This window comes from Chiroxiphia lanceolata, chromosome 2 (genome assembly GCF_009829145.1).
Source record: "Chiroxiphia lanceolata isolate bChiLan1 chromosome 2, bChiLan1.pri, whole genome shotgun sequence".
Lineage (NCBI taxonomy): Eukaryota > Metazoa > Chordata > Aves > Passeriformes > Pipridae > Chiroxiphia > Chiroxiphia lanceolata.
The window spans coordinates 6,546,713-6,570,897 of NC_045638.1; the positions used below are offsets into that span (position 1 = coordinate 6,546,713).

Genomic DNA, 24,185 nt, shown 5'->3' on the forward strand with positions numbered 1-24,185 from the left:
GACAGCAGTCTATAGAAATTCAAATCCCGGGTAAGAGGATTTACCTAGAAGGCAGTGTTCTGAATGTTAAAAACTAACAGCCTCTCTTCAAGGGCTGCGGCTCAAGCCATAATCAGAGAATCGCTCAGGTTAGACAAGACCTTTCAAGATCATCAAGTCCTAGATCACCTTGATTTGTAGCCATCTGTAATTGCACCGTTATCTACAGACTATTTCGTCTCCTCTGGAGTCCTTGACTTGTCTCTGATTGTGGAAACAATTCCGCAGGTAACCTTTCCATGGATGAGAGGAACAGTGGATTCCATATAGAGAGAACTGATGAAAGCACTAGGTCTGGCAGTAAAATAACAGTAATCTGACACCGATTTAGGTTACATTAACATATTCTCACTACTAGAATTAACACCAATTCTTTACAATTTAAGAGACAAGTACCCAAGTTTTGGTTGTTTCTTTAATCAATAAATGACCAACACAAAATGAACCGCCTTCTTCTCAGTGCAAGATTTTAATACTGTCTCTGTTTACATCCAAACCTGAGACCTCAAACCAGTGATTCTCCTCCCTCCTCCTCTCCAGGATGACATCAGCAAGTCTAATAGCTCTCGGTTCTGCATTTATTTAGCAAGCAAGGCAAGCCATCATCTGAAACCTGACAATTCTCACCGACTTACCATGAAGCAAAGCTCCATCATGACTCAGTGAAATTCTGTCAGGAGATGGCTTTTTCTGCCTATGTGACCTAGGTGTGATGCCCGTGTTCCTCAGAGCAGCCTTTGTTCAGATAAGTAGGACACGGAAAGCCTTGCATAACCAGCCAGGGCAGCGAGCCAAGCCTCCATTTGCCAGGGATCTCTGGGACCAGGGGAGAAGGTCAGGAGAGGACACGTCTATGCGCTGCTGCAGCAGCTCATCGTGCTGCTCTCCAGTGCCTTCTGAGATCAGAACAAATTCAGCTTGTAATATGAAGGTTTGTGTAGTGTAAAAACCTCGGTTACTTTTGTCCAACGTTCAGGAAAAAAAAAAAAAAAAAGAAAAGACTGGGGGAAAACTGTTACACAGACAGGGCAGAACAAAGCTGCTTGAGGACAGAGGGAACAAAGGCCACATATACAACATACGCTGAATAGAAGCACTATGCTCTGAAAAATCTCTTGTTCTGACTAGCCCTAAGGAAAAAAAAATATTTTCAAGCAGAACAATCCTACAAGCTGTATTTTCACTAAAAGAAGGCTGCATTTGAATTTACTGATCAGCATCTCACACGGCAATTTTCACAAAGCTATCTCAATGCTCACCGCTGCCTGCACGTTTCATACATTACTTCTGCAACATCAGAATTCAGCTATTCCTGCGTGAGGAGCCTGAAAAGCTGCCAGCAGCAACAAAATGCCACAGGGAAACGGGGTGACTGGAAGTCTGCCGCCGCTGCCGCATCCCCGGCATCGCCGCGGAGCTGATCCGCCCCGAGCTGGGGTCGTCTCAGGACTCTGCCTCCAACCCCCACAGCCGCCCAGGCTGCACGGAAAGCTCAGTCCTTGCTGGGAATCTGTGCCTACCCAGCTATTGCTGTACACCCTGAATGCCAACCTCAGAGTTACACCTAATAACCTGCACCGGCCCGGACCGAGACACCTCTCACCAGGAGAAGGTCCATGAATGAAGTGCACCAGCAAAAATACTCCTCAGAACTTGAATGCTCAGCTTCTGAATCAACTTTATTTATCTTCTCATGGTTTGTTCTTCCCCACCTCCCAAATGACCAAAGATGTCACATAGCACATTAACTCAACTTTGGCACTTACTCCTCTTCCTAGTCGTGACAATCAGCCAAAACCCCAAGCAAAACTGGGTAAGAGTGAACAAAAGAAAACAGTCTGTAGGTCAGACAATGTGATACCAACACCCACTGTCAAAACCAGTCACACTCCTAACTCTCCTGCAGTTTGATTACAGTGCCATGCTACATTAAAAAACTTTCACGGTTTTACTTGTCTACGCCTCTCCCCTCCACACACAGGCAAACTACAAAGACTTAGAGAGCAATTTCATTCCCAAATGCTGCTTTCCATCCACTTACATTTTAATTAAAATCATCCTCTGACTCATTTCATCTTGCTTTCCACAGAATTTTATGTGAAATGCTTGAAATCTCGGATATCCACCTTGCAGGAGCTAAAGCCCTTTTCTTTGTTTTTTACATTAAAAAAAAGCAGCTGCTTCTGGTAGAATTACAGGCATAAAACTAGACATAAGAAACTAAAACTTCTCATAACTGCACGTATTTGGACTAGTTAATTTTTCTTTAACAACTAGAAATAAATACAGGAGATTCCGATGTCCAATGTTTAAGCTTAAAAATTACTAATCTAAGCACACATGAATGATAATTAGGTGGTGAAACAGCACTTGAAGGCTTGAAATCATGAATTTTTTTCACTTTAATAAATACTTGTTTACTTATTACCCAGAAAAAGAATATAAAAAAGGAATGATATGTCTACAACAGCTACATGTTGGCATACAATAGCTGCAGTAGCTAAAAATATCTTTCATAAAGATATATATATACAGGAGAAATATTTGAATAAGTGATGGAAAAGTGTCTGACTGATTATAAGTAAGTACTTCAAGCTGTTCATCTGTATATCAGTATTTAACTTCTTTATATTTCATGCACATGCATACAATTCATGCACATTTTCCCAACAGATTTTAATTCTTTTGCAGCCTTTTTCTTATCCTAATATAAGCAGCATGTCTTAACATTACTAACAAATGAGAACCTTTAGAAGAATAATTAAAAAATTAAAATTATATTTAAATTGATGATTTATGGGCAAGATGAAAGCATAAGCCTGAAGCAAACTACTGGAATAACTGTTTTGTGTATAAAAAAGGAAGAAAAATTTTTGTAAAAGAAAGGCAGAATCAGTACTTCTACTAAAAGGCAGATAATTGAAAACATGGGAGATTCAGTTCTCATTCTTCTAAGGGTTTTGTTACTGAGTACAGGGTGCACCTGTAATACGTGAAAACCAAATAAAATTCCTAAGGCAAAACATTTCTTGGTTTGCCACAAAATAACCTGCTCGTGTCCAGCGTTCCTACTGACCACCTATTAAAAAAAACCCACAAAGCAAACAAAATCCAACAAAAAACCCCAAACAATCCGCCACCAAAAATCTCCAACCTGCCCTACAACCAAAACCCCTCCCCTGCACCGCTCTCTCAATGTTATCATTCCAATAAATAAGAAAAACTAAGATTTCTTTTTTCCCTTAAGTATGAATTCTACACTCTCCTCTCAGGTATCACGGTGCCACCACAGCTACCACCACTAAACATAATATTCCTGGTGCCATTTGTAGGAAATGGTGAACAGAAAGGGGCACCAGGACAAGTAGCAAACTGTGAAAAGGCTGGGACTGTGAGGTAAACCTTAACAGCTTGTTGTTGACACAGTAATCAATAAAAAAAAAATCCACCCCCCAATTCACTGCCAGCTGATTTTGGAATTAATTGTACTTTTCTGATGAACGGGGCAAATTCAGTTTTCATGTATCACCTGTGAAGGTGACGCTGCCCCAACTGTCAGGTTACACAAGGACTGTTTTCTTTTCAACCAAAGAGACACTGGTTATTTTTCCTTAATGTAAGCCCAAAGGCCAAGTAATTTTCAACAGCACTGGTGCTCTTGCCAGAGTTTATGGCAATGGGATAATGGAGCAGTCAAGGGTTCTCACAGTAGTTTGCAAGTCTTAACTGCAGCAATGTTAAAAACACGCAAAAGCAGTAATTGATTTTGAAAAAACACTGGGAGTTGATTTTATGCTTGTTAAACAGCACTCTAGCAATTATCTTGATCATCAACATCTTAAAATAGTAAAAATTAATTTTGTGCTTAAATTGCTTACATAAAATACAGATGATTTATGTTAATGCTCTAAAATTGAGAAAAACACGGAATATATGACCTTCAGACTCCCATCTTCCTCCTTTGCCTGAAGACTCTTACTGACAATGACTCTTACTGACAATGACTCATCTGTTGGCAATGGTTTATTCTTAGCAATTACAGACTTAACATGAATGTTTAAATACCATCAAAAACATTATGATATTTCAAAGTACATTAATGCAACGTTGGTACAATCTGTGAAATCCAGAGCAATCACAAGCGAATACCAGATGAAAAGTTACTTCCACTTTCTGCCTCGGTGTAAATGGGGAGCTCAAAGTGGGCAAAGAGCCCCAGGAAAGGGTCTGTGCTCAAGGCCAGTCACTGCCAGGCTGGACCCTAAACCCCATAACTGAGCTCTAAAATCCTGGATCCTTTTAAAAAGATCCACAAAACAAAAAAAGGCACAACAAGACAAACGTGTCTCTTCATTGCTTAGGGTTACTTATCTTTCTTTTGTGAAAAGATGAGATACTCAGTCTCAGAGAAGGAGACAGACATTGTGTGAAAACATCCTTTCACACTCTTTCATCATATCCCTTCCTCATTTTGTTCTCCCCACGCTTGTGCATAACCACTGCACCAGCACTTTGCTTCATTCTCTTCACGAAGGAAGCATTTTCTGACTTGCCTCTCACATTCTTGTCACTCAGAGCTCTGGCTCAAGGTGTTTTTTATAAATCTCAGTCAGACTGGCTTTTAAAGAAGCTACTGCCCCACTTGCTCTACTTGTAGTCTACTCCTCAACTGACACATTCTGATGTATAAACTGATACGTTTCAATCAGCAACAATCTGTTTTCAAAGCAGATCAGTCTCCAGGCTCTACCTTAAATCCACAGCTGAGCTGAACTGAACACAGCTGAATCTGTTTGGGACCCAGTGGATTGCTCCACTTGGTCTTTTCTTGCTTGTTCCTTCCCCGTTATTCTCTTTTAAGGATTGCAACCTCCACAGCAAAGGAAGCAAACCAGAAATGGAAGGTCTGCCCAGCCCTCTGCCCCAGGGTGAGCTGCTTTCGTTGCTGCCATTTGTTTTTGTGATTTAACCACACGCCACATAAAAGCAATAGCATCATGATGTTTTGCACTAAAAAAGATTATTTTTTTCTGTTTTCAAAATACTGCTTCGGTGTTTTTCCTATTTGTAGCTGGTGCTTTGAAAATTTCAAGTTTAGTATGCTCAAAATCCTTGTAATAAGGGACTGATTTATTTTGCAAAGTTGTGAACGTCAAACACAGTAAATTATTTAGATTGAATTATCATAGAATCTATTTAAATACTTGATTCACTGATAGAATTGCAAATTTTATGGCACAGCAGGAAAAGGTTATCTATTCCTTGATCAATTTCTATCAAAAATTAAAATGCAGAAGTTTCTTCTACTACTTGATTAAAACATGACTACCTTCCTGAAAATTTAATCTCGTTTTGTCCCAACTTCTTTAAAAATAAAACCAAAAAGTACTTCAGCATTTCTTTTATTCCCTATCTATCATGACACACTAAATCTATCCCAAAGTTTAAGGCAGCAGAACCACCCAAACTCTCACATAATCCCTTTCTCAACACAGTGATCTACCTCTTCCTCCCCGTGCTCTCTTTCACCATTCACTGCACATAATCTTTCCTACTCCTGGGCAGAATCATCCTCTCCAATCACAATTTCCAACTCTACCCATCTCTGCAGGTGAAATCTTGGACTCTGGATGAAAAAGGAAGCCTGATGAGAGAAATAGTTCCCACTATCAAAAATACTGGAAGGAAAAACTGAGAATAGTACTCTACTCTTTCAAATCTTGGACCATGTGATTCTGACAGCCTTGCAAATATAACTTCCAGAAAAACAAGAAAGGGTGCCACAAGATTCTTGACAACAAAAAATTTGATGCTTTCAGTAGGTTTTGGGAAAGATTAATATGCAGAAATATGTTTATAAATTACACTTAATTACAAAATTCTCAGCCTTTCAGGTTTATTTTCCCAGCATATGCAGCTCTGTTAAAAGAAACTTAATTTCTCTAAGACACACACAGCTAAATTTAGAGGCCAGGAAGGAAAAAAAAATGGGCAGATTTGTTAAATGGAGGGAGATAAAGTGACAGATTACAATCAGAGACCAAAACAGAATGTAAGCAGTAAAAAGTCTGAAGGAGCACAGAAGAAACAAAGTGCTGTATTAACACAAATAATATCCAACTAATTAGCCAGAAAATGTTGCCTTAGAAGCTGACTCTCAAACCAGGAAACAAAAGAATGATTAAGTGCTAGAAAAGCAAAAACAATATAAAAATATGAAAACATTATTTTGCATAAAAATTTTCTATTTTCCTAATTTTAAGAGCTTCCAGTTGACAATAGGGCAGATAGGAGAAAAAATAGAAACAAAAAATTAAAAAAATCAAGTAATCCAAGCTGCTAATTCTTTTATTTTTTCCTTCCACTTTCTGTACATCCTCAGTCTCCCCATGCAGTTCACTTAATCTAACAAGAGCTCCACACTGAGTTTTTGATCTTCTGGAGTATCACTGCTCATATGTAATATTGCTGGACTCTTCTGAGTATATGTAGCACCTCACACACCTCAAATCCAATCCTTATTCTTTTTAGAGACACTTCCCACTAAAGCACTTCTCTTTCTATAGCAGGTGGTGTTTAACTGCTCTATCCTTATGCATTCCTTGCAGTTTTAAGATGCAACACAACTTTTAAGAAACGTTAATTCAATTTGGAAGGACTCAAAACCTACCTTTAAACTAGACTCATAGTCTGTGTTCACTTTGAACATAAGCCCAAGTCGCAAATGAATTTCCTTGGCTCGACAAAAGCTGGGATCAACATAAAGCGCCTCCTGAAATGCTTTAATTGCCCTGAAAGAAAAACACAGAATAAAAAATTATTTTTTACTCAAGTATTACTTTACAATCAATGTTATTTATATGACTAACAGAAAGTGGATCAGAAAGCACTGTTGCAGAAGAACATATCAAAATAATGGTTTACAAGTAACGTTTTTGGTGCATGGCTTTTGATTCTTCAAAGATTGGGTAATTCTGTACTCCAGATATCCTGGTGCATTTGAAAGTCTAATTTTTTCTATTAGTTTAGAGAAAGTAATTTGCTGCATGAAATACAGTATCACATCTGATATTTCAGAAAGGATGACTCACAAATTAGTGCAACTTTAGAACAATAAATACAATACAGAGATCGTTCATGTCACTACCAACAGCCAGGTTGCTTTTGATTCCAATAGTGCAGCAGCAGCAGGAGAAGGGAAAGCCTAGGAGAGATCAGGCACATCTCTCACTGCACCAACCTGCTCCTTTTTCCTCTTTCTCCTCCCTTCCCCAGCACCAGTGCCATGCAGGGACTCAGCTAACACCTACTGCTCCATTACTTCCGAGTCACTCAATTACTCCCAGGAAAACATAGATACAAAAGCCTGCCGCTTCCTCCCCTCTGTAACTCGCTTTCACATTCCCATGATAGGTGAAAATGCCTCTGATTCTACTTCAAATCCTCTCCCACATGCCCCTGTTAATGATGGCACTGTATCAGACAAAACAAAAATGCCATCTAGCAACTCTGTCTTGGAGCAGAAACAACGTGACTCTAAACAGGACTGTGTTGTCTCTCAGGACAACTGCATAAAACTGGGACAGCTGAAATGCAACTAAAAGTTAATAGAATTAAAGTCACAGAGGAATTGAGAAAGAAGCTAAGACTCATTGTTGCCTGAAATTCAATGACAGATTGAAACAAAATACCTTCACATACACCACTGCTCACACAAGAACTAGTCCCAGTTTAAGGTAGGTTTGAGCCCCCAGGCCAGGGAGCACAGTCCCATCTGCTGTCCCAGGGAAACTCAGAGATCGAGGCCAAGTAGGCAGGTGACAGGACAGTCTTCGGGGAGAGCTGTTCCCACAGGGACATGGGACAGGAACTGCCCACAGTGCCTAAAAGCACACAGTGCTTAGGAACACTGACTTAATCCCTCTCTCCAAGTGCAGTATTATTTATGAGGAAAAAAAGGTAAGCAGCTGCAATGGGAAATTTAATTAATGTTTTTCATACTTTTTTATTTAGAAAACACATAAATGATCATTTTTTAATCCATCAGCAAAAATGCTTCTGCTCTAAAATTCTTACAGGCTTTTTTCTCATTGACAGCAAGCCAAAGGTACAGAACTTCCTCTAGACAATGCAACAACTGTTCATACCTAAAGCATTATTTCACTTCTTTAAATAGAAGTTAAGAGCAGATGAGCTTAAAAAAGTATTACATTTCTATTGTAGAACTGAAGCTTCCTTTATTACAACCCTTCAGAGAGACTTTGCTTACCCAGTACCCTACTTTTCTGCCTACACAAGGAAAATGAGCAAGTGAAGAGCTAAAGGGACAAACCTGTACCAGGCTCAGCAGTCTCTCACATCTCATCTAAACCTCCCTGGAATCATACGGGTGGTGGTGAATCACACACCCCAGAATGTACACTGATTTCAAAACAAACAAGGACCTATGTCTCATAACAGTACATTCATCATCATCATCATTACCTACAAGAACCCTGCTCAAACTGGAAAGCCAAAGACTGATACTAAATACCAGCACAGATTTTAAGCCAGGCTTTTGTTCTGCCAAAGGAAAGATTCTGTGATTATGTATTTGCATTTCTTGTCTTAACTCTAATCTGGTACTTGGTATGTTAGCCACTGGTATTTAAAATCCATTATTTTTATCTTGTTCAAAGACAGTATCCTAAGTTCAAAAAAAAGAAGAAAACCACTGTCTTATCAAAGTCACAACAAAAATCAGGAATAAAGACATTGCAGTTCTGTAACAGAGATTGTGACTATGCTCATAGACACTTTGGGAACTTTGCATTCTTCCTTTTAGCTATCTTCCTTGGTCAGAAAATAGTATTTCTGTATTTCTCCTATGTCATGTCTCAGTTGTAAAAACCACAGAAAGGTGGACTTCTAAAAAAGCTTAAAATAATCTGTAAGAGACAAAAGTATTCCTGTAGTCTCTTGTTACAGAACAGGAAATATTATTCATTGCCACAGTTGAGCAAAAGAATTAAACAAAGCCACAAAAATTAGAAAATAGTTTTAAGGACAGTTTTGAAATTTAGTTTGAATGTATGTTTTCATTCAAAAAAACCAAGAATGTTTCCTACCCCAGTCTTACAGAGGAGCACAGCACCCAAAAACCAGTAAATTGTAATCAGTGGACAACATAAAAAAGTTGTGTCACATTCAGCACAGAACCTGCTGATCCACACTCCTCCAAGGTTTGTGTAAGATTTATCTCTGTGCAGACTAAACTAACTAAAAATCAGGTTTTATCCTCTACTTAACTCTAGTGTTAATTCCATAGTTATTTTACAATTTGTAGTTTTTCCAGGATGAAAAGCATGAATAATAACAAATGGAAATTACTTCCACTACTTCTGTAAAAAGGGGTATCCTCAAAATTTCACCAAGGAAGTGATCTGAAAGGGCATTTTCAATAATTTTTACCAGTGGTAGGGGCTCATGCCTAATTTGGTAACTATAGCCTCATTTCAAATAGTCAGTAGAATTTTTTAATGGGATAAAATACTCAACTTGTGAAAAGACATTTACTCTTTAACTCTTACAGACAGGTAAGCAATTTTACATCATAGCTGAATTAATATTGATGTATTTTCACCTACAGGAAACACTTAAAATAGCAACATGCTCACGAATACCGGACACATCAAGAACATCAACTACAGTAAAAACCTCTGTTTTATTCTGGGATTGCCTGTTTTCCACTGCCATGCCCAGAGCTCCAGACTTGGTCCCTCACCACATCAACAGCAGAACATCTGCAGCATCACTGACACCCATTTCAGTTTAGAGTGGTCAGACACACTGGGGCTTGGTACAGGTTGGTACAAGAAGGACGTGGAAAGCAGGAGCAAGTGTTGTGGTAGTAAAGGGAAACAGGAGAGAACATGGCCCAGTGTTGGAAGCTTCAGTCCTTCCCAGCCCATCTGTTTGATGGGTTGAGTGGGGCCTTCCAGATACAGCTGGAGTCACTTGAGTCTTGTACAGATCTTTGTTTTCTCTGAAACATCACTAATCCCATTTCTGTTCTCTGTCCAAGCTTACATCCAGAAAGATACGAGTCTAGAGGATCCAAGGCATCCAAGTTACCCAGATGTTTTCCCTCAAAGCTCTTTTATGGTTTGAACAAAAACAGAGGAGCAGATACAACCAAACAGCTGCGTGATCTGTCGCATACGAAGCAGAACTTGGCTTCAGAGTCCTCCTTCAGGGGTGATGGCACAGAGCCTTCCTCAAGTAGGTTGAGTGTCTCCACCACTAAGTAACCGCCCTTCATGCAGAGACAGAACTTTTAATTTTACTCCTTCAGCAGACTAAACAAACACGAGTCCACAGGAGAAATTAGTGAACGAAGGGCCGGGCGCTCTCGTACTGCAGAAATAAATGAGAGTCTCTAAATTCAGCAAGAGACGACTCTCCTTTTGTTTCCTGATGACACTGCCAACTGTGTGGTAAGACACAACGTTGGCTGAGTCTACGAGAATTGATTAAAATCAAATAAGGATTTTTCTCCAAGCATGAGAGCATTTCTACCAACAGGCAGGAAAGGCTATCTAGCACTCAGCAAAATGGGAAAACAGGACTGGAAAACAGGCACTATGAGGGATGAAAAGCACCTCCGGACTTTCGTTTTACACAGCACTGCTACAGCAATTTGGGAAAAATAAAAATGACATGAATCTTCATTTCTAAATCAAGACTTCCAGAATCAATACTGCAGCTATCTTCCCACTCACTAATCTATACAACGATGCCTACCATTATGAAAGTGAAGAAACCAGATGAATAATAATTAATAGATGATTATATTAAACATTTAGTGAACTCTCATAAGACTTTTATTGGATGGCTGTGTTTGAATAGACTGTGAATAAAATCAGCTTTGTACTAGGCAAAAGAATGTAATAAAAGAGTAACAATTTAACTATTCAAAAGTTAACACTTTTGTACATTTCAAACAAAACCCATGAAAATCAGAATGAGCCTACAAAATAAAAGAACCTAACATTATTCTAATACACCACTTGATGCAGCTGGAGTGAAACTTTCTTTTTCTTATTCTTATCGTCTTTCAATTTTCTGACCACCTATTCTAAGCCTCATGTCATTTAATGAAAGTGTTGTGAGCTATGATTGAGTAATTCCTATTTGAAAGTCATAACCATAGTTTGAACATACACAAAATGTACATACACAGCAGTACTCAGGCACTGCAGTTTATGAAATACTTTAACAGTCTTCAGCTACAACTCCTCTGTCCCGTTGAATGGTGAAATATTTTGAGCAGCAAAGTCTTAGAACAGCAGCTGAGAGTAGGTTTTTTTTCCTATCATTAGCAGAGTTTTCATCAGTCCAATAAGTGGTTTGCTGTACAATCACAGAAAGACAACAAAAAGAAAGTCAATTTGATGACAAGATCCAATTTTCAATCCGAGCTGGAGAGTCAGAAGCAGACATGGTGGTCCCAGATATCGTGATATCCAGATATGAACGATGATGACAGTGCTTCTGCTTCGGCAAGGATCACTGCACATGGGTCAAGAAGTTGCACTCAGAGATGACCAGTTTTCCTCAGGCAGTCTCCATCTTCAGCCATGAGGGAGGTGAAAAAAAGGGTCTGGATCATCTCTTGCATCTTTAGCTTTTTTTCAAGGTCAATGCTGAAGGAGTGAGTTTTACGCAATACTCAATTTTTACAGCTGATAAGGAAACCCTGGACTGAGGTGAGGAGCCTCAGAGCAAAGAGCCTAAAACTGGGCAGTAAGGGTGACTGATCTCAGCTTCTTGCAAGGTGTTTCTACGGAATCCTGTGTCTTTCTCACACACATTGTCCAGCAATTTGCAAGGTGACAGTCACTGAAAACACTGCAGGCTGGTCTTGGAGCACCACAGTTGGCACACTGGGATCCAGAGGCTGTTAAATGCACTCCAGGACACAACAGCAGAGCTTGGACTCCATCCTTCCATCTTGCTGGAAGCCAGTGTAAACCAGCAGATGACAGATCAGTCAGATTCAGAATCCTCACTGAAGTAAAGAAAAAATTTGACATCCAAGCCACTACACTCGGATGCAGGTATTGCTACCTATGAAGGGTAGCCTTGGATTAACTACTGAAATTCTTTTATGTTCAATCTAAAAGACAACTACAGAGGACATGAAATTATTCAAGTGATGTGAATATCTCAGCTAACTCTATTCTACCTGTTGTCTAACAATAGCGAAAATCAGACAACCACTTTACTTACTGCTTGATGATAAATGGTGTAAAAGAAGGGAGTATCAAAATCTGAGATCCCCAAGACCTATTTTACTATACTCAATTCAATTTATGGAGCTATTCCCTTATGGCAAATCTTACTGTTATAATTGCATGGAATAGCTTTCTGTTGCAATGTTTGTATATACGCTGAGAACATTCAGTACTTGCACAAATAGTCAAACAAAATGACCAACATAAAATGCTGTATCAGCTAGGATTTGTACTTAAGATAATGCTGTAAAGCTGCATTAGGATATAAATGAGTGTACGATATTGAATTACAGTGAATTGCATATGCATCTTGGATCTAATCCAATACTTCATTTTATGAAAGCTGGAAAACTTAAGAAATAATGTCAAAAAATATGAACAAGAATTCTAAAGTTGACCTTATTCCCACTTGCTTTTTTATTATCCCTGTTTACATGAGACATGAAAAAACCTCAAGCACTTCCTCACCCCTTCCTTTTAGGAGGACTATGTACTTGCTTCTCATTAAAATCTCTGAATATCTAAAGTGGTGTCAATAAAAAAAAAATGGATGAAGCATGACAGCTTAAACCACCTTAAACAGCCTAGAAGTCTCCTCTACCTGCTTGAAATATAAAGATCTGTGTCCTATGACCATAAATAGATGGAAAAAATGCAGCAGGAAATAAGGCAGTTTGACCAGCATTTCACTTTGAAAGAAGGAGGATTCTCCTTGCAAACTGCAAGAGACTCCTGAGGAGGATTAAGGTCTACCAAGAACATCCCCTGTAAATGACTTGTCTCATCTCCACGTTTATTGTGATTTTGTCACACCTAAACACCCACAACCACACATCCCACTCCGCTCGCTCCAAAGAAAACACAGAAAAAGGGGGAGGAAAGGCACTCAAAGGGGTTAAAAATCAACATTGCACATAAAGGTGTAAGATTTTACCTACATTAGATTTTCTTCCTCTAAAAATTCTACCAAATACTTTAATGATACACAATTTTCTTACTATCACACCATATGTAACTTTGTTGTACGAATGAAATGGCAAGTATGATTATTCTACACAACCTTAACATAAGCTTTATGTGCAGTTATGCCAGTTAAGGCACCAGCTTATACTCATGTTCTCAACAACCTCACTTAAAGGCATGGAAGAAAAATCTAAATTAATTCAAAACTCTAATTTATTAATACTTAGGCCTCACAACCACCTGACTTTGCTGCTACATCCGCTGTAAGGTGCTAAATAGCACAATCTGCTAATGGCAAAAGCCTGTGTTGAACAGGTGGTTATATGAAAGATTAACTACTCTAAATCTAAGTGCTTTGTGTTATTTAATTTTATCTACCACTTTCACAGTGCAAGCTGTAACAAGATCCACCTTGTAAGACCTTGTGCACAGAATACTTCTGAATGCTAAATGCTGAAGACAAGACTGCATAAGAAACAGAACAATCTGGAACTTGGTGAAATTCAGCCAAGGCTGATCCCAATCTTAAACAGTGGATTCTCAGGTTTTCTGAAAACTTTTCTGTTCTTGTTAATTAGAATGCAATAGAATTGCATGTCACATACAATACACGGCATTCATTTCACTGGTATCAATAAAGAAAGCAGTAAATTGCAAGATTAAAAAAAAAATCCATGTTTCGAGCTCATGACTTAACCAACCTATTTTAATTTGAGAAATAAAAGTTCATGTGCATTTTCCTGAGGAAAGCAAAAATCTTTTGTCTTACAGATACGTAAAAACAATTTACTGAGGGGTGGAAGGAGAAATCCTACCTCACTGCTCCAACCCATCAGTTGGTGGTCACTGAGTGTGTCTGTAACTGCAGTCATGCTTAGCTCAGTAAGACAATGAACCTTTCTAGTAATCAATCAAGTAGTAAAGTCACACTTACTGTACTGACAGTTTCCACACTGAGTGCAACAAAGCACTGTTATCAACACTACACCCCTCTGACATTTTTGCAATGACACTGACTTCATTCCCTGCAGGAATAAACCCCAGTGAAAGTCTGAGGATCTTTCAGTAGAACTCCAGTGACCGAGTCCATTCTGTTCGCTGTTCACCACTCCCATCACAGACAAGGCAGAACCAAAAGCTCAACTGAAAACCACCTTCCCTCCATGCCCAGCAGCCCTGCTCAGTCCCCAAAGCCAAGACAAAAATTACAACTCTTTAACTCTCAGTTTTTACATCAGTTTTAAACGCTGACTCAAGTCTGGGTGTGCTGCCTCCAACGTCCAAAACTCTCCCCTGATGTAAAAATTTCTGACTACCAAGTGAAATGAAAACAATCCCATTTTCCCACTTCTTTTCCAAGATGAAAGTTTTTTGTAAACAGGCTTTCCAACATGCACAGGCTACAGACTGTTGATAACAACAATTCACAAAAGCCTGTTGAGTCATTCTGCTCCATCCCTTTTCCTGAAGCCTGTTACAGGGAGCTAAAATTCTCCTGTCAGTGCTTTCCCTTTTCAAGCAACTGCTGTGGCTGCCCCAAGTCAGGTATGTGACCCAGGACAGTTTCACCTGCAAACATCGTATCTCTAATAAAACCAAAAATAAACTATGGCACACTCACACTGAACTGAAGGCGAAATACTCACACACCCATGAAACACCACAAAAACTATCAATTTATTCCAACTTACCATTGAAAGGCATTGTAATGGAAGTAGACCAAACCAAGGCCATATAAAAAGGCAGCATTCTGTAAAGGAAAGAAACAGTGTTTAAAACCCAGATTAGACAACCATATGCTCTAAGATTCAGTTTCCAGTATTTTATTCATCCTCTGACATTCTATTTCCATTATAAAATACACGTATTTAAAATTCACCTTGAACAGGAAGAACCAAAAAGAAGGAATGAAAAGATGGGTAGACATTAAAAAAAAGTGATTCTCCATGATCACAAAAAAGGGGATATTTTTGGAGGAAAAGTAATAATAATATTCAAGCACTTTTACACCAGAGAAACCGATGTGCTCTGTTCTACTTGTCCAAAAGAAGGCAAGGAAATGATGAAGTGGAAATCTTTGGCAATTTAATATAATAATAATAATAATAATAAAAAATTTATTACCAAACACCATTTCATAGTCATAATAATTTATACTTACACAGAAGCAAACAAAGCTACACACTGTAATTTGTGTCTGATGTAGAACATTAATTAAATGAATCTGAGAATATGCTTAAGGAAATGTCACTTTTCTGAATACCAAAAAATACAGACCATCAGCTTCAAACCTATGACAATCATATTTCTTCATCCTTAATCAAATTTCTATTTCCTATCTCCCTATTCTGCCAAAGGGAAAAACCAAACCAAAACAAAAAAAAACATTCCCCTTCTGGAAACCCATTTTCCCTCCATTTTCTTTTCACAGAAACTGTGATTTACTTCTAAAGTGAAATTACTAATGACTTTTAATGAATGTTTAACTATCCAGTTCTATAAATAATTAATACATATTTCCTAAATTCTGAAAAATAAACAAACTGCTTTTTCTTTTGCAAAGTTAGGCCACAGCACAGTTGTTTTCTATTTAGCAGAGCTAATCCATTATTTACAGGAGACAACATTGCACATGCTGCCTGTGACACATTTTTAGGCTTTTCTTATACATAATTCTGATTCTGAAAGAGTAGGTATAGATCCCAAAGCTCTGACACATGGACAAGAGCTGGAGTTTCCATTGTTGAAGTCTGTACTTCAAGATAATCCCTCTTCCACTTGCACACAATTCTTCAGCAGATCCCGTTTATAAGCAATTCCACACAAGGAATCCTAAAACTGCCTTAAAACCAATCCAGACATGAAAGTTATAACCAAATTTCTCCTATAACATAACTGGTAACCAGAAGACAACTCAAAGAGCAGCATTCATCAGAAACAGGACCTAATATGACAATTTCATTATCCCTCATTTGCGTCTTCTAAATGCAAATTAAAACCAGGGGAAATGCCAAAGATCCTTTCACGAGTACAGCTGGATCATGGCTTCAGCAATGGAGAGCTTCCAAGAAAATGCTGTGGTAGGACCAGATACTACAGCAATCAGAGCACTGGAACATGTGAACAGGACAAGTGGAGGGGGAAGTGCATAAACAATAGAGGATGACACTTTAACACTACCATAAAACCACATTCCTGTTTAATTCAACAAAAACACAAGACGGACATCATAAAGATAAAAGAACTTCCATGTTTTTTCCACTTTCCAAGTGTGCTCTGGGAACAAGAGACGAGGTGGAAGGCAAGCTCAAAAGCTGAGCATATGTAATACCTTGATTTAAAAGTAATTTTAAATGAGGAAGTAAAATAGATTTTCACAAGTGCCACATGGAAGCCTACAAAATACAGCACACCCCAGGAACCTTCACTGTGCTTGGGTCAGGTTCATCTGTAGAACAGAACTTAAAATTATCCAGTATCCCTTCTGATATCCCCCAATCTCAGTCCAGTCTAGATCATCATAAAGATTTAGAATAACAGTGATCACAAAAATCCTTCTTTGCCACACTGCAAAATTCATACAAAAATATGCCAGACCACTAAAACCTCTTCAACCTGCAAAGGATTTAATTTCCTCTTATGGAATCCATCCAATTTACAGTCCAAGCAAGTTACAGATTCAGGATCATCTCCCTGATGATATTTTGATCCTAAGGGTTAATAGGAACCAACTTTCAAGGCACAAGAGAACCGAGATGCAGGCGATTTGTCAAAATGCAATTTATGTATCAAGTTCACATAAAGCTTTCAGATGGACCTCACGCCACTAAAATGCAAATAAACCATCACTGTCCTTCATTCTGTGACTGGTTTTTCCACTCTTCTCTCACTCTCCTTTAGCCTTAAAAACCTTTTAGGACTGATCTCAAAAATATGTTAAGCTGCCACTGTCTTCTCAGTGAAAAACAGGGCAAGATTTACGAGATCACCTCAAACGCAGAGGTGCAAATTCTGAAATGTCAGTATGGATCATGAATTTATCTGTTCTGACACACGTGTAACCACGTGTAACACCATTAGTACTGCTTGTTCATAATATTAAGACTGATCTAATAAACTAAGATTAAAAAATATATTTTAAACTGAGTTTGAACTTGGAACACGACTTTCGCAAGGACTGGAAGACACCACAGTGTTCCAGTGCACTGGAAATACACACAAAGTTCATTACTTTTGCAGAATACCGAGTTCAACATGCAGTCAAGTTCCTATTGGTAACAGCCAATATATGAAAAGCTACAACAGCTTAATGCAGATCAGGACCAAGTAGGATCATTACACAAAATTTTCATCTACAAAATGTCGTTTCTCTTAAAATCATAAGATTCTGTGGCTCTGTTTACCACAACACAGCCCGCCTCAAGAAATCCATTTTCGGTTGCCTCTGCTAGTTTTATTTGACAAGTTTCTCACAAAGAATATCCATTCCATGTGTTCCAGTAAGGATTACTCTTGTAATTTTGTCCCTGCTACAAACAGCTGGTGAGGAAGAATTTAAGCCAAATTTATTCCCTCCTAACATTTTTTTTAGTGAGAAGTAGAGAATAAAATTATCTTATTACAATCCTTTGCTTGAATTTCTTGACAACCCACACAATTTCTGAAGACCTCATGCTAGCAAAATTCATTCTTTGGCTACTAACTTCTAGTTTAATTTTTATGTTATCAGAGCTTTCTTTTCACTAAAATCTAGAATAAAAAAAAGATACAAACCAAAATAGACCGTGCTTCAAACCTGAAGCTGAATGTTTGGATTTTTTTCATTCTACAGCCATGCAACTAAAAGCAGAGAAATCAGAAATGCTATTTCCAAGCTGACATCATTTACATTTTCTATGAACTATCAAAAAATGTTAATATGTTAATATGTTTCATGCCAACCACTAGATGGCTCAAATACCTCTTTCCATTTTCCACGCTTATGCAATTTAAGAAAATTGTCAAGCTTTTATTGTGCATTCTGCTACTTACACGCACTACTTAAGGCTGAACAACAGTTCAATTCTGTTTTATAAAACAGCGTGGCATATACATTTTTGTCAACAGGTAACTCAGAAGGCAAAAATACATCTCTATGTACCTTTTTAGGCAACTGATCTGAATAAGCACATTTGAGACTTTTAGTCTTGTCTGTTTTGAGCAATCAAGCAAAAAAAAAAAACAACCAATGAGGAAGACTCCACCCATCTCACAGGCCTTCTATCAAACAACTGGTTTATAATCTCTTTGAAGCAGCAGATGGAAACAGATCCCCAACATTCCAGGAGTTCTGTTCTCCAGGCATTTCAGGCCAAGTCCACACAAAGCCTTTTTCTCCATCTTTAAGGGTGCAGGCAGCAAATCCAGTAGAAAGACACAGCCCAGCCCATCACAGTGACACTTTATCTATAATAAACACAGGGCCAGAAAAATGCACCTGTCCCATCTAACAAGTGGCCACACTCACATTCAGATTACAGACACCCATCTTGGACTGACTCTGCAAATGTATGGCTGCCACATCTGGGCCCAGATGTTCTCCACCAGTAACACACTTATCTGTCACATGCAGTTGAGACCCTGTTACTGACTCCAAATCCGTGTTTTATAAACACAAGACTTAACCGAGAAGTTATGCTTGTAAACGAAAATCTCTCCAGCAGGCACTCCTAGAGAGTACAGATAGACGTTACAGACCCAGAGCAGTCTCAGGGCAGCATCCAGCCAGGGCCTTGCCATTTAAAAAGGGAAAGGAACAGTTTTTGCCATAGTTCCATGGTCCTGCTGATTCAGAAACATTCCCAAACACTGCCTCTCGTTTGTGCTGACACAAGCATTTTTAGAGTACTACAGCCAACTGAATGACAGAACTGATCTGAGTTATTAATAACCAGATAAAAAGGATTATTTAACTGGATCGTTCTCCCAGGCAAGTTCACTGGTAGCCCCCCATAAACAACAGCATTAGCACAAGTAAAAGATTGGAACATAAGTAAAAGCTCTCTAAGCCTACACTGCTACAACCAAAATGCAAATCAAACCTACAGTGACTTTTCAAACACTACTGAAGCCTCCTAAGCTACATATCAATGTTTGACTTGAGAGAAAACAGCATCTATGGCTCAGCACGAGATGGATAAAAACAAGATGGATAAAAACATGAAATGCCGTCACAGCCTTCTGTCAGCATCCTTCATGCAAGGTCCTTAACCAGTGAGACACATAGGCAAATACACCATTTCTTCTATCAATACAAATAAATGTCTCCAAGGGGGTGTCAGAGTTTGGTGCCAGGCTCTCTGCGGTGGTGCCCAGCGACAGGACAAGGAGCAACGGCTGTAAACTAAAACACAAGAAGTTCCACCTCAGTTTGAGGAAGAACTCTACGCTGAGGATGGCAGAGCACTGGAAGAGGCTGCCCAGGGAGGGTGTGGAGTCTTCCTCTCTGGAGACATTCCAAACCCACCTGGACACATTCCTGAGTCACCTCCTCCAGGTGACCCTGCCTTGGGAGAGGGGGGGGTTGGACTGGATGATCTCCAGAGGTCCCTTCCAAGTCTAACAATTCTGTGATTCTTTGTGACTCTATGGGGAAGGGCCAGATGGAGGTAAAAGAATTCACAGAATAATATGCCCTCATTAAAAAGTTGGTAATATTTAGACAGAAATCACTGTGTACCTCACCACACTACAAAATAAACAAAACAAGAGAAACAAAGTCCCCATGTAGTTAGCTAGTGGAAGTCTGAAAGAAAATTGTGGAAAAAAGATGGAGTTCAGTACCCTTAGGAGAGAACAGTGACTGTTTTTCACTTGCTTACTATTGACAGGAACCCAAGTCTTTGATGACATATTAACTCCAGCAAGGCCTGAGCCCTTTCCTGAGCTGCCCAAGTCCCAGTGGAACCCACAGCCCAGCCCACATCACTGCAGGCTGCACAAGACACTCGTGGGCAGGCGGCCACTGCTCCTCAGAAAACCCAACCAGGAAAACAAGGGTTTACAGTTTACGTCGCATCCTGTGGTCACAGGGTCTCTCGGCCACCTGTTCGAAGCAAAAGAACAGTTTTTGTGCTTAAATGTGTGAATATGTTTATTTCTTTACCAGGGGAAAAAAAAAAGAAAGATGAAGTTTTGACACTGTGGTGCCTAATCCTTCCTCCTGACACTACTCAATACGTAGTAACAGCTCCCTGGAGAGTTTGTACAGCATAAAAATTCCAGTTGGGCTCCTGTGCACAAACAGCTCCACACCTTTGGGAGCTGACAGGCTCTAGCACAGAGACTGTAAGTGTTCAGGAAGAAGAGGGGAGGGTTCAAATAAAATTTGTTTACATTTGTACAAACATGAAGAAGAGAGCTACCTATCTACATTTTCTGCATGTTTCCATCACCTGCAGAAATACTCAGGTACCTGTGAGGGGAGTATTGCAGAGTAGTATAATCAGTTTTGCCTTCAAGAAATATTATAGCACCTGAAAAATCATTAGGTGATCAGGATCTCTAAAATACAGCCATCTCTAACAGGCTTGCATGACCCTGCTTCTTGAGCAATAATCACAATAGTCAAAAATCTGTTACTGGGCGTGTGCCTGCATCCCAGCAGCCATGTGGAAGAAATTAATACATAAAAATCATTATTCCTGTGACAAATATATTCTGACATATGTAATATCTTGGGAAATAACTACAAAGTAATTCCACATTGTAATATCTTGGTAAATAACTACAAAGTAATTCCTCACTGTCTTTACGATGATCTTTTCAGAGAGTAAGTATTGCCAAAATACACCTACTAGTTGTAGAACAAAACTGGCTAATACATCTTTCTTAATTCATAAAAAATACTTCCTTTTTTTTTTCCTTTCACAAAAAAATTCTTAACAGAAGCGAAGCAGAAAAAAATGAAACTAATAAAACCCAAATAAACAAAAATCCCACATCATCTACAAAGTTTAAATTTTTCCCCCCTTTGTAAGTGGTAGGTAGCTTTTAAATTACTATACTCTCCTCCCCATCCTGCCCCCTTCTCATCTCCTCTTTAGGAAAGACAGTACATTTGTCCACACCCTTTGCAACATCCCACCAGTGCTACAGTTCCACATTCCCTATAGCTCCCCTCTGAATGAAAACGACTGCAACTTCTCAGCAGCACTGCTGTCCCACCAAAACACTGCTATGGCCCTATTTTCACCCATGGACTAAAACACACATGGCAAGACCTGCTTGAACAATCTGAAGTGGGAGCCTTGATCCAACACTGTCCCTCCAGTGGTTTTCCAGCACTATCTGTAAAAAAAGCTTCTTGTCACACAGCAAAGAACAGGGTATATGAAGAAAAGACTACAAGAAAATTATCAAAACCCACAAACAGCAACTAACTCGAGACATTAATAATTTCAAAATCCCCTGAGTAACACACTGTGCAATGCCCACTTTATAGGGAGAACTTTCATATGAAAGACAAAATGATAAAACAACAATAAATAACTCAAATCCTCCCCTTTAATGATGGAATCTGTGCAGTTTTGTAAACTGGGTATTTCCTTATCCATAAACAAACTTAGGGCCTTGGCAGAAGGGATTACTGACCAACTACTGTACCTCCTCACATCTGTCACTCAGACAGACAAGCAAATGTCTAAATTATGATTGTTGCTACTGGTATCTGACTTATGTTCCTTCCACTGAAGCTTATAAAATCTCACTTGATGTAAACATCTTCATTTTTCACTTGATACAAATATTTTCAATAATTTAAGTATTTTAAACAGAAAACAACATTTTTCTCAAACGAATCAAGTGAGCAAAGGTGTTGTGCAATGCATAAAGACTAAATTCACTCTGACAGACATTTTATAGAGATGATTCACCTAATCGAATTTAATACTCTCCCTACGGATTCCCCAAATGCTGTTAACAATCACAAAGTTTCTATTTTATTTTTTGTGATACATGATTTAAAAAACAAAAAAACCCCAAAACAATAAAACCCCCAAACAAACAAACAAACAAACCCCCTCACTCCAAATAGAAAGCCATATTTGAGACTGGATGCTTTGTAAGTAAACCAGTTTGTCTAATGTTTGCACAAAAAGAGATGATCTCTCTGGAGACCTTCTAGTCCAACCCTCTGCTCAACAAAGGGACGACCAGAGCAAGTTTCCAAAGATGATGTCCAGCTGGGTTTTGACTGCCTCCAAGGACTGAAAAATGTGCGGCCCCACAAACTCTCAGGGCAGCCTTCTTCACTGTTTAATCACCTTCGCACTCGATTAATTAATTAAATTTATTTTTGTGTGTTTAGAATTAATTTTGTGTTTTCTTTTTGTGCCTGCTGCCTTTCCTTGTTTCACCAGGCACCACCAAGAACACTCTGGTTCTATCTGTGCAGCTGGATAAGATGCACCTGAGCCTTTTCCAGGCTGAACAGCCCCAGCTCTCTCAGCCTCCACCCCTTGTACAACACACGTTCCAAGCCCTTACTCAGCCCTATGGGCCCATGGACTTGCTGCAGTCTCTCAGGAGCCCAGCACTGGAGCCAGCACTCCACATACATCTCACCCAAGCTCAGCAGAAAGGAAAGATCACCCCCCCCTCAATCTGATGGGGATGCTCTGCCTTACACAGCCCAGGATGCCACCGGCTCAGAGTCAACTCCTGCACCAGGACACCCCAGGCCTTTCCCACAGAGCTGCTTTCCAGCCTGTCAGCCCCCAGTCTGTGTTGGTGCACTGGGTTCTTCCTCCTCAGACACAGGACTCAGCCTCTGTTGAACACCATGAGGCTCCTGTAGGCTGTTTAGCTCCCTCTGAACAGCAGCTCAACTATGTTGTCTCTTCCTAGTTTTGTATTCTCTGTAAACCTGCTGAAGGTGAACTCTACCCCACAACACAGGTCATTAACCCAAGATGACAAAGAGCACTGGCCCCACTACCAACCCGTGGGGTAAACCACTGGTGTGGCTGGTCTCCAGCTGGACTTTGTGTTGCTGTCCTGGTTCTGGCTGGGATAGACTTTATTTTCTTCTTAGTAGCTCGGCTCAGTGCTGTGCTTTGGATTTAGGATAAGAATAATGTTGATAACACATGGATGTTTTAGTTGTTGCTGAGTGGTGCTCACCCCAAATCAAGACCTTTCAGCTTCCCATGCTCTGACAGGGAGAAGCTGCACAAGAAGCTGGGAGGGCACATGGTCAGGACAAGTGATCCAAACTGGCCAAAGGGATAACCCACACCATAGAAAGTCATGTCCAGGACATAAACACGGGGGAGCTGGCCAGAAGGGGCTGATCACTGCTCATAGACAGGCTGGGCATTGGTCACTGGGTGGTGAGCAACTGTATTGTGCATCACTTGTTTTTCCTGGGTTTTAACTTTCCTTTTTATTGTTATTACAAGTATTACCATAAGTATTATTATGTGGGTTTTTTTCGACGTATTAAACTGCTTTTATATCACCCCACAAGGTTTTTCTCTTCTTTTTTTCCTCCTGATTCTCTCCCCATCCCAACCAGCTGGGAAAAAGTAGAGTGAGCAAGTGGCTGTGTGGTACTTACTTAGTTGCTGTCTGGGATTAGACCATGACAGATGCTGATCACAATCCTCTCAACCCAGGTGAGCCAGTTTTCAACCTACCCCACTGACCACTCATCTAGTCTGTATTTCATCAGTTTGTCTATGACCATATTACGTGAAACAGTGTGGAAAGCCTTACTAAAGTAAACACCAATAATATCCATGGCTCTCACCCCCTCTACCAAGCTACTCATTGTGTTGCAAATGGGTTCATCAAACATTATTTCTCCTTCATAAATTCATGGTGATGACTTCCAGAGACTTACCCACTCTGGGTGAGCTTGGAAACAAG

General features: G+C 39.5%; 1 protein-coding gene across 1 annotated transcript in view; it reads right to left on the reverse strand.

The window, feature by feature from the left end:
- Nucleotides 1-24,185, reverse strand: part of KDM6A (lysine demethylase 6A) — a 150,709-nt gene that overhangs the window by 61,511 nt on the left and 65,013 nt on the right. The window contains 2 exon segments of the mRNA XM_032677455.1: nt 6,710-6,830; nt 14,969-15,027. Of these exon segments, the coding sequence (XP_032533346.1) occupies nt 6,710-6,830; nt 14,969-15,027 (180 nt within the window).